The following is a 16,947-nucleotide window of genomic DNA, read 5'->3' as shown; positions in this document are numbered from 1 at the left end:
TGGCTCTCCCAATTTGCGTTTAGATTCTTATCTTTTAATCCTAAATAACGCATTTAACTAATATATATAGGCAAACTAAACGTTAACTCTAATGGGCGTCATTCACATGAATGAGCCGCTAGAGATTATGGCCCAACAGTTACATATGCTCATGTAAAAATCAGTATCACGCTTATAATACATCTAGATGTACAATGTAAAAATAAACGTTATTCGCCCAGCGACGGTCATACAAATATGCATCAACAGTTAGATTTAGATCTCTCTTTAATCCCCAAATTTTTATAAATTGTCACTATACTTAAAAACAAATTGACATTTGCAATGTTGGAGAACTCGCTACTTGGAGAGAACTAGACAGAGATACTTGATATCGACCAAAAAGTCACGTTTCTACTCCCGATATTAAGCCTCAAATCAATAAAGATATAAAATTATCGTCAAAATAAGCATTTTTTGCATTATTTTGTAGATCAAAGTGATTACGAAGACAATACAAGAAAAATCGAAGAAAACGGACTTAAAACGAAGAATCTAAAATAAAAACGATGCCTTTCATTTTCTAAGATTCTCTTCATTTTACCCTTCTTTTTCCTTTTCTTTGAAATCCTTTTGTCATTCCTTTTTGTTTTAGTTAAATTATTATATCTCTATGCCTTTCAAATTAATAAAAAATTATCTTTTGTTTTTTTTTCTTCATTTTTTATAATATTCTTTATTACATTTGTATAAATACATTTTTTCTATAATTTTTTTTTAATATTTATATTTGTCATACAATGAATTAATATTCGTATCAACAAATGTGTCTTCACGTTTTAAAATGATATACTTAAATTTAATGATAAGCATTAACTTTTATACCAATTCTGTATATGTGTAATATGTGTATTGTAGTAGTACATTATTAAAATAGTGTTTAGTACTTTTATTTCTATTTCTATTTATGTATTCTAATATAAATATAAATTATCTACTTCTAGTTATTATTTTTATCGAGACTAAACGTTTATATAAAACAATTTATAAAAAATACTTTACCTCCTGAATCCATTCTATTAATCAATATGACTGAAATAAGGAGCTCTAGATTGACGTCTGGGGAGTTTTTTCCCGGATCCATTCGGGATTCAATTCCGGTTCGTCTGCCCCTCGGGATAGTTTAAGGATCGGATTCCTACAATGCGATCCATGTTTCCTCCCGAAAGTGCGTACGCGCGTGGTAAATGAGAGTATTCGATGCTGACAGTTGCCTTTCAAAAAAATAGGTTACCTCCATTAAAACATTAGAAAAAGACAAAATTGCGCCAGTGGTCCATGATGTTTGTATTAAATAGCATGGTAAACCTTGATCTATTTTTTCGACGTAGATGACCCTAAACTATTCACTTTCGACACCATTGACCCAAACACTAACACCCGTTAGTTTTCTTGAAGTTAAGTGCGATCACATGCTTAGCATGTGAGGGCAATATAGTCCACACACGTTTTATTTTTAGTAAAATACTCACGGACCAGCCATGTGCAATAACATAAGCAGGTTGCCAACAAGTATGTCATCATTGACTAATCTGAAGGAACTTAATGTAAGTTTTAATGAACTCGAATCAGTGCCGGAAAGCGTATGTTTTGCTACTACTCTTGTGAAAATCAACGTTAACAACAACTTTGTTTATCTTAGATCTCTGCCAAGATCAATTGGGAACCTTGAGAATCTGGATAAGTTGGATATGAGTAACAATCAAATAAGAGTCTTACTAGATTCGTTTAGGATGTTATCGAAATTACGAGTGTTGAAACTGAAGGGAGCCCTTTGGAAGGACCACCGCATGATGTTCTTGACAAATGCGCTCAAGTAAATTATCGTTTATAGTATATTTTACTGTTAAAATTTTCATATTCATGGCTAATTTGTATGCATTATGATTTTCAATCTGTTATTCAGCACTTGAATGAACTTCATGAAAAGAAGGATGAGAAGATTCAGCCAATTAAAAAGAAGAAATCTTGGGCTCATAAATTCTTTTCAATCTCAAATAAATGCAAACGAATCATGTTGTCTACATGAACAACTTAACCAGCTTCAACTGGTTTTCATGTAAGTCCATGTATTTAGTGTTTATCATTCATCTTCACTTGACCTTTAAACCCTAGGAAAGCATCAACAATGGGAAAAGTTGATTACTAAAAAAGGGAAAGTTTAAGTTTAAAGGTTTCATCTGAACATTATGTGTGAATCTCTATAATCAAAATTCTAATAGTCATTTGCAGTCGTGTTTTCACAGGTTAAAAATTATGGAAGTGGTTGATTTGATAAATAAATATATTTAATTTAATTTATAATTTATAATTAAATTAAATGGCTGGTCCGTGAATATTTTACTAAAAATAAAATGTGTGTGGACTATATTGCCCTCACATGCTAAGCATGTGATCGCACTTAACTTCAAAAAAACTAACGGGTGTTATAATTAGTGTTTGGGTTAACTGTGTCGAAAGTGAATATTTTAGGGTCATATACGTTGAAGAAAAGATAAAGGTTTAGCATGCTATTTAATAGAAACATGATGCACTATTGGCGTAATTTTATCTTAGAAAAATAATATTGTACATTTGGTACGGGGATTTTTCATTTTGGGCCTTTTGGCCCATATAGAGGTGAATCAGAAGTTAAATGCTGTCCCGCATGATTGTTCTCGTCCGAACTCCGAACTAAATGCAAAACGCGTATATTCACTTATATTTGATTGTTTCAATAAATGTGTATCGGCAGGTACATGTTAGCCCTGTGTTGATTTTGTCAACCCATCCAGCGGTCCCGGTAGTCCACTAGAGCCTGGCGAAACACCATCACCAATTAACCCACAGCATGCCAGACCCGAGATTCGAACTTGCACTGTTATTGTTGCAATCTTCGCATGCGTGGGACCAAGGGATCATTTGAGCCCGTTAAGAATGATTTTTGATCCAATTATTTGAAAAATCCTCGTCCACCTCACCTCGCATGAAGAGAGTGAGTCATTCAGGCTATTGGCCCATTCTTTCACTTATATTTATATTTGATGCTTGACTTCATTTTACTCGGTTTCTCTCTGCATAAATAAATTGTAAATTGACTAAATTCAAATATCCACTTATCATCTGCAAAATTTGCAATCAAAACATTCAGATACAAATCACAACCCTAAAATGGCTACTATAACAATTCCACCTGTGTTGTCATCACCGCGTGATGACGCCATGCATTTATACAAAGCTTTCAAAGGTAGTACCATCTCTAAACCCTTGCTCAATTACAGCTTTCCGTCACTTATACTTCTTTATTACTATTTAATTTTGTTTTTTATACACTTAATGTGAATAGTAAATAACTTAATTCATGTTTGTGCTTCTATTCAATACTAATTTCAGCTGAGCACATAATTTTGTTAAGTTGTATTTGAGGTTTAGAATGTTACAATTTTCAGCTATAGTCTGTTATGTGAGATTGTATAAAATTAATAATTTGTAGGTTCGTGAAATTTAGGGTTTATCGTTTGTGTATGATTGTAGTTAAAATCCCTAAATACTAGGGTTATCAGTTTATCACTCTAAAACTGATGATGTATGGAATGTATGTTATTATTATGAAATACTAAAAATGGTGAATCTGATGATGATACTATAAAAGGGGTTTCTATGGTTATTTTTCATATTTTTGCTATGAGGGTTGTTGCATTGCACATGTGATGCATCATATGTGGCCCATGGAATCAATTATCTTATTAAATATTAAAATGTACAGATTTCGCTGTTACTGTTCAATGGATAAGGTTTGGACTTTGAGATTTATTTGATTTATAATCAAGAAAAATTGATGTGTATGTTGATTTGAATAGCTATATAATTTGTTAAGTTGATTTTTAAAAATAATACATTGGCAGTAAAGTCTTGATGTACCTTTAGGCTGCATAGCATACCAGAAATTCAATTGTTTGGGTAACGCAATCTAACTAATTTCATTAAAAATCAGTTGATGGATTTAGATCGCACATCACAAAGCAACATATTGTGCATCTGTTCAAACAAACACAAACTACAAATCTATGTTAGATAAACCTTATGTTCGATCTTGATTGCCGAACGTGTAATGTGACGAGTAACACTTATATATTCGAATTATAGATAATAGATAACTAGATAATAATGCTAATAATATGTGTTCAGGACTTGGTTGTGACACCGCAGCAGTTATCAGCGTTCTCGCTCATCGTGATTCATCACAGCGTGCTCTCATTGAAATTGAGTATAGAACTATGTACCATGAAGAGTTGACCAAAAGACTATCTTCGGAGCTCAGTGGGAATTGCAAGGTACCATCATTATCACTTATCTAGTTTAATATTTTTATAATTCACCTAAAAAAGAATAATATTAATATGTAAGTGTAAAATTTTGATTGTAATAAATGTCTGTAAATGATATCAAATGTTTTCAGAAAGCAGTCTTACTCTGGATGCCTGATCCGGCACGGAGAGATGCAATGATACTGCACGAAGCTTTAACAACCGACATTGATTTAAAAGCAGCTACAGAAGTTATTTGCTCTCGAACTCCATCTCAGATACAACATCTTAAGCAGCTTTACCATTCACTTTATGGAACGCACCTTGAACATGCCGTTCAAACTCAAGCTTCTGGTGACCTTGAAAAGGTTTCTCCTTGCCCTTCTCTATCTCTTTCAAATATGATATTATGCCAACTCAAGTATGTATATATGTTGAAATTAGACCAGCAAGTGTTTGAAGATCATCTCAGCCTGTTTTGACCTAAACATAATGTTGCAGAACCTGGAATTACTCTCCGAGTTCTCAGTTTTTCGAGAGCTCCGAGCCGAGTAATCTAACTTGGTCAAACTCAACCAAAACTCAGGATTACTTGGATAATCGGTCAAAACTCGGGATTTCTCGGAAAATTGGACAAATTGGTCAAAATCGGTCAAAGTCAAACTTGGTCTATATCCAAGTGCTTCCTGAGTTTCCTAATTACTCCCTAAAAAGTCCTGACTGAGTAATCCCGGACCATTGGACAGAACTTGGTCAAAATCGGTCAAAGTCAAACGTGGTCAACTTCCGAGTGTGTCCCAAGTTTCCGATTACTCCCTAAAAAGTCCTGAGACTGAGTACTCCTCAAGTAGTGAGATTTGCAACCTTCCCTAAACCTGCAGGACCCAACCATATCGCCCCCTTTGTTAAGATTATTTGGATGGTTGGTTGGACAAGTTGCACTGAGACACTTAATTGCAGCTTTGGTTCTTGTTGTGCAGTTGCTTCTGGCGTATTTGAGTACACCTCGTAGTGAAGGTTTGGAAGTTGATAGAATGATGGCAGATCAGGATGCTAAAGCTCTTTATAGAGCTGGAGAAAAGAGACTAGGGACTGATGAGAAAACATTCAGAATGATTTTCAGTGGAAGAAGTAGGGCCCACATGGCTGCTGTCAGTTCTGCTTATCATAATATGTATGGAAGCACACTGAAGAAGGTGCCAATTTGTCACATTTTTATGTGTTCTAAATATTTACATAGCCCGTGTGACTAGTTTTTAATTTAGTGAAATATGCAACGGTCTGTTTATTATATTGCAGGCTGTAAAAGGTGAAACATCTGGTAACTTTGAGCATGCTTTGGTCACAATTTTACAATGTGCTGAGAATCCTGGGAAGTATTTTGCAAAGGTATCATTAGTAAATCACTCTTATTTTTGTACCCTTTTTTGTTGGTCCCGTTGTAGGATTTCACATGTTTGCAATTATGTTTTGGAAGTCGTTATGTAATCTAGTGTAATATCGAGTAATCAGATCCGATAATATCAGGTCATCTGAATCTGCTTGAAGTTATGATAATAAGATGATCAGTTGTTTCAATGTTTGAATAATTCTGATTTATCATGATGTTTTTTACAAAAATACAAAGACAGTCCCTGTGGTTTGGTACGAAATTGCAGGTTCAGTCCCTAAACTTCTTAAGGTCAGCCACTATGGGTTGAAAATGTTGCATAGATAGTCCCTCCGTTGTCAGAACGTTAAAAAACTCTGTTAAATCCCCTCACATGCGAGGCTCATGAGGCTATTTTTGTCATTTTAGCTTCTTCTTTTTTCTTGAAAATAATCAACTTTAATATCATCTTCCTCTTCCAAACAACAGATTATTTGCTACTGCACTCAAACCTATTCGAAAAATGGATTATTTGACCTCTTTAGCAATCAGACAATCATAACCAGTTTACAGTATACGTATGCCCACACACTAGAAACAAGTTATTTAATTATTAGATACCCATACACCACTTATGTGGTATTGGGTTTTGTTGTTGTTGTTGTTGTTGTTGTATACCCACACACTAGAAACAAGTTATTTAATTATTAGATGATCCCAACTCGGGAATATCTCGGAGAGATCTCGGACGTTGACTTGCATTGACTTTTTTGTTTTTAATATATATATATATATATATATATATATATATATATATATATATATATATATATATATATATATATATATGTATGTATGTATATGTATATATATATATGTATATGTATATGTATATGTATATGTATGTATGTATGTATGTATATTTGTATACATTTTTACGAGATTTTACAAGAAAAACCGAAAAATGAGCGAGAATCCGAGAAAATTACGAGATTTTACGAGAAAATTCAAGAAATGATCGAAAAATCCGAGAAATAGTGCTTTGACCAAGTTTGACCTCGTTGACCGTGAAATCTCCAAAAAAACGAGATCTCGGGGAGAAATAACGAGATTTACAACACTTGATGATCCCTATCATTACGCAATGCCAAACACCCAAAGAGATAAATTGCAAGTCGGATTATATCTAATTCTAATGCTTTATACGTTTTAGTTCATTAATATGTTTAAAATGTTTAAATGTTTAGAAACTGTGATTATGATGATTGTGATTATGATGATTACAGGTACTCCATAGAGCAATGAAAGGCCTGGGAACCGATGATAAAACGCTTATTAGAGTAATTGTGACAAGGGCAGAAATTGACATGCAGTATATTAAGGCAGAGTATCATAAGAAGCATCACAAGAGTCTGAACGATGCTGTTCACTCCGAGACTTCAGGCCATTACCGAACCTTTCTTATTTCGCTTTTAGGCCCAAATCATCATTAGGATGTAGCTTGTGAGGCCAACTTATAACTGGGCACTTTTTTTTCAAGTATCTATGCTTTTAAATAATCTTTTAGTATGCCAACTTTATGTGTGATGTGTGTTCTATGTTTGTTAGAAAGTCTAATATGTTAAGATGAATCGTGTGCGGTTGTTATGGTAAGTTTTCTAGAGACGTAGAAAATCGCATATGAAGAAATGTAACTATGAACTCTTGTTATGTCGTGTTTTCGATTGTTGATATGAAGTAGACTTCTTAAATTACTGAACTCATTGCATGTTTTCCAGATGATCTGAAATACAACTTTTACATGTCTTAACTTCATATATGGTATTAACACAACAGTGAGATGATCCAAATATGTAAAATGCCTACTTTGTACTTGAACCAATTTTAACTCGTATTGAACCAATTATCTAAGACAGGGTTTAACAGTAACTTATATTGAATCAATTTTAACTCATCAATCACATGCACAATACACGCATATTCAATTCTAGATTACAATGTCCCGAAACCATTATTAAGAAACTTGAGGCTATCCGAGCTAGATTTTTTTGGGTAGTTGTGCGAATAAGAAAGATGGTATGGATTAAATGGGAGTCAATTCTTCCATCTTTCGAGAAAGGTGGATTGAATATTGATAGTCTTAAGGCGTTTAACCTCGCGCTTATTCAAAAGTGGAGATGGCGGTATTTATGTTATCCAAATGATTTGTGGGTTAATGTGATAAAATCTATTCATGGTGATTTGTTTGAGCATACATACGGTATTCGCCCATGGGTGATGATATTGGAGAATTGCAAAAAACCGATTCAGGATAATTTGTTACCTTCTAACTACTTGCATGATATTTGGTGTGGAACTTCTTCGTTAGCTTCGTGGTTCAATAGGTTGTATCATCTTGATGCGAACAAGCTTGATATGGTGGTCGACAAATGGGTAGACGGGGTGTGGCATTGGTGTTGGTTACGAGAGGACCTAGGGAGTCGTAATAGTGACATTTTGGATACGCTTATGATTGAATTACAGCAGGTAAACATTTCAACGAGAGCAGATAAATGGGTGTGTTCCTTAGCTCGGATGGGCTGTTTTTGGTTAAAACTATTCGGGATCACTTAGATCGTTCTTGGCTTCCGTCTAATCCGGTTATGACCACATGGGTTAAACAACTATCAAGAAAAGTAAATGTATTTTGTTGGCGCTTTAAGCTAGATTCTCTTCCTCTTCGTTGGAACCTATCCACGAGGGGTTTGGAGATTTCGACGATAGAATGCTTGATTTTCCAACAGGAGGTTGAACGCCTAAATCATGTATTTTTTGAATGTGGGGTAGCCGTGGATATTCGGCGTTCTACTCGCATTTGGCTCGATGTTGGTATGCCGTCCTTTCACTCTTGGGTGGAGGTGCAAAGTTGGATCGATGGTTTACCGAGCTTTAAAACTCGAATTATTGCGGTGGTGGTAACGTTACTTTGGGTCTTATAGAGATATCGCAACGAAATCGTTTTTAATGATATTATTATTCGTAGAAGTAATATTTTTGATGTAATTCATTTATTTTCATTTCGGCGTCTTAAAAATAGAGGTCAAGTAGTTTCCAATTAGAACTATTGGCTTCAAAAGCCTTTTTAATTTTCTCTCTTAGCGTCTTGCTAGGGAGCGTTTTTTAATATAATTGCTTTTGCCGTTTTTTTTGAAAGGCAACATATCATATCACGAGAAAAGGAGGTACAACACGAAACATATGCCCATTATAAGACAATTGAGCAATATGAACACCAAATACAACGTTGCAGAGGAAGCAACATACAAACGAATTAGAGTGAAACTAAAAACATTAACTTATACAATATCGGATAGGATTTGATAACCACTCGAGCCATTCGATCCTTTTGTCTTTGAAGCGCGAAGAAATCCAATCAAAGGAGACTAATTGGACTTCCATTAAAGCCCCCGGTCCATTCCAACATTCATTCTAGAACACTTTCCGATTTCGATTCTTCCATATTAAATAGCCGCATACCCATTCCATTGCTTGCCATATATCCGACCCCGTAGGAGTTAAATGTCGCTCACTTGCCCCACGAAAAACTTCATTGATACTTAGATTTGAAAACGATCCCATATTCCACCACTTGTAGACTCTTTCCCATAAGTCCAATGCTTGCCGACAAAAAATCATAGAATGCTCAATAGTTTCCACATCATCGTCACATAGAGGGCATCTAACTGTATCAAGGTCAATAACTCGCTTGTCGAGTTCGGTACGAACTGGGATACGACGTTTTAACACCCTCCATATGAATAATTCAACTTTTGAAGGTACCAAATGATTATTCAAAGTCTCTTGTCTCGATCCACTGCTTGTGAGGATTTTTTCGTCTAGAATCGCCGAGAGTTTTTTGGTTGTGAAGATCCCGTTAGATGATAAACGCCACGTCCAAGAGTCTGAGTTTGCATCTGGTTTCCGAAAATCGTCGAATAGACAGGTTAGTTCATCAAATTCGTTCCGTTTTCTACCTGAGATTTCTCGTTGCCATTGCCATGTAGCCTGCCACGAACTGTCAGCCCATCGAATTCTGTATACCAGCATCACATCTCGATCATGCTCCAAGTGAAAAAGCTGTCTGAACTTTCTGTTGAGAGGAACGTTACATAGCCAAGGGTCGTCCCAGAATCTAGTAGTCGAGCCTTCGCCAACTGTCTTAATAAATGAGTTCCCGAAGCTTACACATGTATTTTCAATCTCGAGGCATGCACGTAAAATATTAGCCCAAACGTCACTCTTTCCTCTAATATCGTTAGGACCCGAAGGAACGAGAAGCCCAATTGTACCATAAATACTTTTAACGATTGAGACCCAAAGAGAGTTGGGCTCTAATTTTGCCAAAACCATTTGCCCAACAGAGCAAGATTTTTTGCCCGTAAAGATCTAATGTTAAGACCGCCTTCACCATATGGTAGAAGGCAATCTTCCCATTTTACCAATGCGATTTTGGAAATTTCACCCGACCCGCCCCAAAAGAAATTTTTACGGATACACTCAAGGTTTTTGATAACACTCAAAGGCGCACGAAAGAGAGAGAAGTAATATAGCGGTAAACTATTAAGGACCGATTTAATTAGTGTTAACCTTCCTCCAAATGAGACCGTCTTTGCTTTCCAATTTGCGAGCCTCGAATTAAATTTATCAATTACGGGTTTCCAATTCTCCACACGATTCATGTTTCTACCAATCGAAAGTCCAAGATAGGTGAATGGGAATTCTCCAACTCTACATCCAACACGATGAGCCATATGGATGATTTCACTTGTTGAAACACCAAGCCCGAAGATAAGACTCTTATTGTAATTTATCTTCAAGCCCGAGACCCTTTCAAAACAATTTAACAATTTCATAAGACTCTTATTGTAATTGCTTTTGTCGTTAAAAAAACAATACATGCATACGATATATATATATATATATATATATATATATATATATATATATATATATATATATATATATATATATATATATATATATATATATATATATATAACGAGAAATATTCATTTGAATCACTAATTTTGCTTACGATATGTACAATCACATGTGATTGGATATTACAATCACATGTGATCGTAAGATCCAATCACATATAATTGTCCCGTGCTTTTAATCTTAGCCATTGATTATATTAATCAAAAGACTGAGATTTATCCTCTGATTTTCAAGCAAAATTAATGATGTAAATGAATATTTCCCAGTAAAATACAATACTTGTTTAAAAAAATAATCAAACTTAACGAAGGATAGTGCCATTGGTATCAATTTTAGAATTTTCCGTACGGACTAAGCTTAAGATCAATGATTGAGATCAATTGTTAATCGTTATTGTTGATCCCAAGTAAGCAACCTGGAAATTTATCATTCAATTAAACAATATATTAACGATTAGTCGGAATGTATTAAACAATATTACCTGTGAAATTATTGAATAGCACAATGTTTTGAAGAATAATTGTAAATATAATAATGACGTATCACTGAAGCTTGGCTTGAGTGGTATGTGATGGGATTCAACTTGGGGTACTTCCAACCCAGGTTCAATTCTCACTATAAGCAGGAAGTTTTCAACATTTGATAGTATCGTCAACGCACTTCGTAATTTCTGATAGAATCTGTGTTCTTCAATAATATACTAAGTTTGTGACTCCCAGACTCATACGTAACAATACTTACCAAAAATACTTTTGACTCATCAGATTTTAAACAATCATTTGTCCTAACATTTTTTTTATCCTAACACGTTTGGCCGGAGAGAGCGAACCGGGTGATGGATACGCCAATGTGTTATCTTACAAGATAGAGAATCGGTCCGGGAAAAACATTTTGAAAGAGACGGTTAATGGAAAGTTGAAAAGCGTGGGATCTCTAGGTTGATTTCTCTTAGATCGTATGGTTTAGTTTTCGTTTTTATCGGGTAGTATCCAATTTTGTATTTGTTAGTTTTTTTAACGTTTTTCGGGTAGTTAGAGGTGGCTTGTTTATAGATAGTTTTCATTTAGTTAGTTGCCTTCTAGGTGTGAGCTCCCCCGTTCACCGGTTTATTTGTACTTCTTGTTGAGAGTGTTTTCCTTTAGAAAACGTTCTCGTTTCTATAAGTTTTCGTTATTTTGTAAAAAATAAATAAAATTGTCCTAACAGTCACTCCTTATCAAATATTTTGTATAAATAATAAATACTTAAAGTATATTATTATTACGAGGTAATAATATATTCACCATCATTTTTTATTCATCCATCAAATAATATGCATTATATAGTTGTACTATACATGTAAATAATACTTTGATGGATGTATCAAAAAATGTTAATGGACATATCAATTCAACAAAAAAAAATTCTAAGATAAATAAAACTACATATATCAAGAACGTGTGGCCATCACATTTGTCATTGTAATGGTTTACCGAATACATATATAAAAAAACGTGATCTTGCATTCAATGATGAATGGTACTCCGTGATAGATGGATGAATCTTTGTCTTTTTATGTTATTTGAATACCGCAGATATTTTTACTTATGCAGTTTAATCGAGTTCATTCATATTTCATAATACTATTTCTTCGACCACTCTATATCGTGTTGTTAATAAGTTTGAACATCAAACATCTTGTTATACGGGAACATGAAACTTTTTAAGTTTTTTTTTTTTTTTTTTTTAAATATCAAAATGTCATCCACTAAACTATCTTGTACGGAGTAATTGTTATGATGGTTTAATAAGTAGCAACATAACACTAATCTATCTATCTATATCTATAGTTTCTATTAAATCTCTAAAATAATGATGTCATTATTAGGCTAATTCTTTTATTAAGAAAAAAAATCAAAAATAAAAAGAAAAAAATCTAAGCATGGTGGGTGATGTCATTAATTTAAATAATTTTGAATTAAAATTAAATTTTATTAATTAATTATAATTATTAAATTTTATTAATAATTATTTTAACTATTAAAATTAAAAAATTTGAATTATTTTAATTAATTATTTTGATTTAAGTACGAGAAGGTATAAAAACCAGGCAGAACGAAACCAATTCTAAATTTATATTTTAATTTACACTTTTAAAATAAAATGACAACCAATATTATCTCTTATGATTGGATGTAGATTGTTTAATATGCATTTTAGGTGTTTGATGAAATGTTCAGCTGACGAGTTTCTTAGTCGGGCTATGTGGTTCCACGGGTCATTAAACTAAATGATTTTAGCATTTACGTTCACTTAATACCTAAAACATATCATTAAACATTTTGGTTTAAACAAACTCGTGATTTCACGGGTCATTTCACTAGTTTGACCGTAAAATTTTTAGTGTAATTAGAGCATCTCCAATGGCAATTAAGATCCAATTGCGATACCGTAGGAAGTATTATACCAATGTGAAAGTGACTTCGTTATGAAATTGAGATTTTAAGCATCACTTTCAATCTACCATAATTAACAACAAAAGTTGGGAAAAATATAAATAATAATATGATGAGTCAAAAGTATTTTGCAGATTTTAGAGTCTGGAAATTTAGAGTCTGAAGTTGTAGACTCTGGAGTTGTTGAAGTAAACGTATGATGATTTCTTGAAGCCAAAGTCAAAGAATATTCTGGAGATATGCTTGTTATTTAAGAAGATTTGTTTTGAAGATTTGATTTTATCTCCAGAGTTGACTTCCTAATTAATAGTTGATTTGGCTTGTTTTAGTTTATCTTTTCCATTTTTATAGGTATGTACTTATGGAAACCAAATATCCAGATTTGATTTTTACCTGTATAAATAGGGGCGTATGTTTTCATATGAATTTGTACTTTGCACGATCTATTATCTAATTCTTATTCTATTCATCGTGTTCTCTCATTTTCTGCACTATAATTCTTATTTATTGTATAAAGTGAGAGTCTGGTGTTCATAGTCCTATTACTGTGAACTTATAACTGGTATCAGAGCATGAAAGGTATAAATCCTATCTCGGTGATCTTTAAAACGATCCATATTTTTAATCAAAAGGTCTATCAGTATTATTACTATCCCAAATATGGCTATAATTGAAAAGGCTGGTGGTTCTAGCAAGTTTCAGGAAGATCTGAAAGCTGTTGAGAAGATGGATAAGGACACTACTTGCAATAAACTTCTGCCTATAAGGTACAAAACTTTGTGAACTATCTTGGTAATGAAAAAGTGAGAATATTTCAGTACTTGCTGCTTGACTTTGAATGGTGTTTAGATGATATTGATATGTTAAGAACACAAATTTTTGATCTTAAAAATGTTATCAAAGACAAAGATGCTGAAATTAAAGTCTTAAAAAATGTGAGGTTGAACTTGACACATATAAAATGGCATACATAGAAGAAACTAAAAGATTAAATACTGAATTAGGAAGATCAATGAATAGGTCAAAACACTATGAATCAATTTGTAAATCTTGGTGTGTATCTTCCAAAAAGAATTCTGATGCTATTGCCAAACAAATTCCAAATGATGTCAAAGCTATACTAGGTGAAAACTACATATTAAATAATAATGTGGAACTTGATCCAAGTGTATTTAAACCTGACATTCTACCAAATACATTTGTAAAATTTGATGGTGACAAAAAGATTTTAACCAATGCTTTTGTAAGATCATTAGATCCTGTCGAGCCTTCTGAGACTATAATACTTGAAAGTAAAAATTCATTAGAGTCTGAACTCTTAAAACCTTTAGACTCTAACAGTTTAGTCTCTCAAAATGAAAGTGAGTGTTCTGACATGGAGTCTGACACTCATGAGTCAAGTTGCAAGGACAACTCTGAATCATCCTCTGATGCTTGCATTTGTTCAGATCCAAAAAGGTCAACTAAGAGAAGGTTAAAGTCAAATCAAGCTAAGACTATTCATAAACTCAAAAAGGAAATTTCAAAACTCAATGAAAAAATTAAGAGTCAAGAAAAACCTTCAGTTAAAAGAACATTTTGTTTTTCTAAGAAAATTGAGAAGGAATGGAAACCCAAAGTTTGTGAAAATAAAAGTGTCTTAAAATCTGTTAAGAACAAGTTGATCTGGATAGGAAACAAAGCTTTTGTCTGGAGAGTGAAGGGCACTCCAATTGAACCCACTGAAAAGTGGATTCCCCTTAAAAACTAATCATTCTCTTTTGTTTGTGTCTTGTGTAGCAGGGTAATATGTGGTATCTGGATAGTGGCTGCTCAAGACACATGACTAGATGCAAAGAGCATCTAGTAGGGTTTGTTGAAAAAAAAAGGTCCTTCTGTAAGATATGGGGATAATTCTGTTGCAAAGACTATTGGTTATGGTACTATTAAAGCTGGAAGTGTTACATTTAAGAAAGTTGCTTTAGTTGAAGGGCTGAAACATAATCTGCTGAGTGTGAGCCAAACTGCTGATGAAGACTGTGAAATCAGAATTAGGAAGAAAGCTGGTATTATTTATGATCCTAAAGGAAGGCCAACACTTGTGGCTTGGAGATTTCAAAATGTGTATATATTGGATCTAGAATTTGTTGATGCTGGAATTGAGACATGTCTGTACTCTCAGACTGTCCCAGAGCTTAATTGGCTTTGGCACAAAAGGCTTTCTCATCTTAATTTTAAAAACATCAATGAGCTTTCCAAAAAGAAGCTTGTAAGAGGTCTTCTATAACAACCTTTTAAGAAAGATAAACCTTGTTCTGCTTGCATTATGGGTAAACAGACCAAAACAAAGTTTTTCTCAAAAACCCTGGCTAGCATCAGTGATCCACTTCACATGCTTCACGTGGATCTGTTTGGTCCAATGAACACTAGTAGTCTGGGTGGGAAAAGATATACTCTGATGATTGTTGATGAGTATTCTAGATTTACATGGGTTATTTTCTTAGCTGCAAAGAGTGATGCTCCTGAAGAAATCATCAATTTGATCAGGAGAGAGCAGGTGCAAAAGGGTGTTCTTGTCAAACAGTTGAGAAGTGATCATGGTAATGAGTTCAAAAATGTCAGATTAATTGATTTTTGTGTAGAGTTTGGAATTGGTCAAAATAACAAAATGGAGTTGTTGAAAGAAGAAATAGGACACTCATTGAAGCAGCCAGAACCATGCTATGCCAATCAAATGTTGCCCTAAGGTTCTGAGCTGAAGCTGTCAATACAGCATGTTACACTCAAAATAGGTCCTTGATTGTGAAGAAACATGGTAAAACTCCTTATGAGTTATATCATAAAAAGGTGCCTACTATTCATTATTTCCATGTATTTGGGTGTAAGTGCTATATATTAAATCAAATAGATCAGCTTGATAAAATGAGGCCAAAGTCTGATAAAGGTATTTTTATGGGATACTCTTCTGTATCTAAAGCTTACAGAGCATATAATCAGAGGAGAATGAAGATTGAAGAATCCATTAATGTTTTCTTTGATGAAAGTTCTTTAGAAATGGATCAGTCATGTAGTACTGAGCTATCTGCACTTGGTGAATTGTCAAATTTGATTTCTGGTAATAGTGTTCAGACTTAGGATTCAGAGTCTGAGTCAGATGAACCAAACTTATCTGGATTGAGAAATGAAATTGCAGATAATACTCATACAGAAGAACCTCCACAACAAGATGAATCTGTTGTCAATCAAGAAAGTGATTAGTCATCAAATACCACTTTGGATCTCATTGTTCCTACTAGAAAATCATCTAGAAATATAGTTTCTCCAAAGCATCTTGAGGACTATGTTGTGAATCCTACAGGTTTACCTAAGCCTATTTCTTCTTCTCAGACACCTGTGTCTAACTTTGCTATAGCAAATTACTGCTTCTTTTCTAATTTTCTCTCACTAATTGAGCCTAAAGAAGTAGATGAAGCATTGGCTGATAATGATTGGGTTGAGGCTATGACTGAAGAATTGACAGAATTTGAAAGGAATGATGTATGGGAATTGGTTCCAAAGCCTGCTGATGAAAGGACCCGTTCATATACATTATAAACGATTCACAATAGTTGATTACATTGCGAGGTATTTGACCTCTATATGATACATTTTACAAACATTGCATTCGTTTTTAAAAGACAAACTTTCTTTACATTGAAAATTGACAGGCATGCATACCATTTCATAATATCCACTATCCAACTATAAATTGATTTAATAATAATCTTTGATGAACTCAATGACTCGAATGCAACGTTCTTCGAAATATTCTATGAAAGACTCCAAGTAATATCTTTAAAATGAGCAAATGCACAGCGGA

At 33.7% G+C, this 16,947-nt stretch overlaps 1 protein-coding gene across 1 annotated transcript; it reads left to right on the top strand.

The window, feature by feature from the left end:
- Positions 1-3,184: 3,184 nt before the first annotated feature.
- Positions 3,185-7,457, top strand: LOC139871706 (annexin D5-like). Its single transcript, XM_071859436.1, has 6 exons — positions 3,185-3,265; positions 4,207-4,352; positions 4,478-4,693; positions 5,306-5,521; positions 5,625-5,714; positions 6,981-7,457. The coding sequence occupies exons 1-6, from the start codon at positions 3,190-3,192 to the stop codon at positions 7,185-7,187; spliced, it is 951 nt and encodes a 316-aa protein (XP_071715537.1). The 5' UTR covers positions 3,185-3,189; the 3' UTR covers positions 7,188-7,457.
- Positions 7,458-16,947: the final 9,490 nt, after the last annotated feature.

Source organism: Rutidosis leptorrhynchoides, chromosome 10 (assembly GCF_046630445.1).
Source record: "Rutidosis leptorrhynchoides isolate AG116_Rl617_1_P2 chromosome 10, CSIRO_AGI_Rlap_v1, whole genome shotgun sequence".
NCBI classification, from domain to species: Eukaryota; Viridiplantae; Streptophyta; class Magnoliopsida; order Asterales; family Asteraceae; genus Rutidosis; species Rutidosis leptorrhynchoides.
This window is presented reverse-complemented; position numbering and strand designations above follow the sequence as displayed.

Bases quoted from the DNA above. Each gene is read 5' to 3' on its own strand.
- LOC139871706 (XM_071859436.1), top strand. From the start codon at position 3,190: ATGGCTACTATAACAATTCCACCTGTGTTGTCATCACCGCGTGATGAC. The intron at 3,266-4,206 runs GTAGTACCATCT...ATATGTGTTCAG, and splicing joins TTTATACAAAGCTTTCAAAG to GACTTGGTTGTGACACCGCA. The intron at 4,353-4,477 runs GTACCATCATTA...AAATGTTTTCAG, and splicing joins AGCTCAGTGGGAATTGCAAG to AAAGCAGTCTTACTCTGGAT.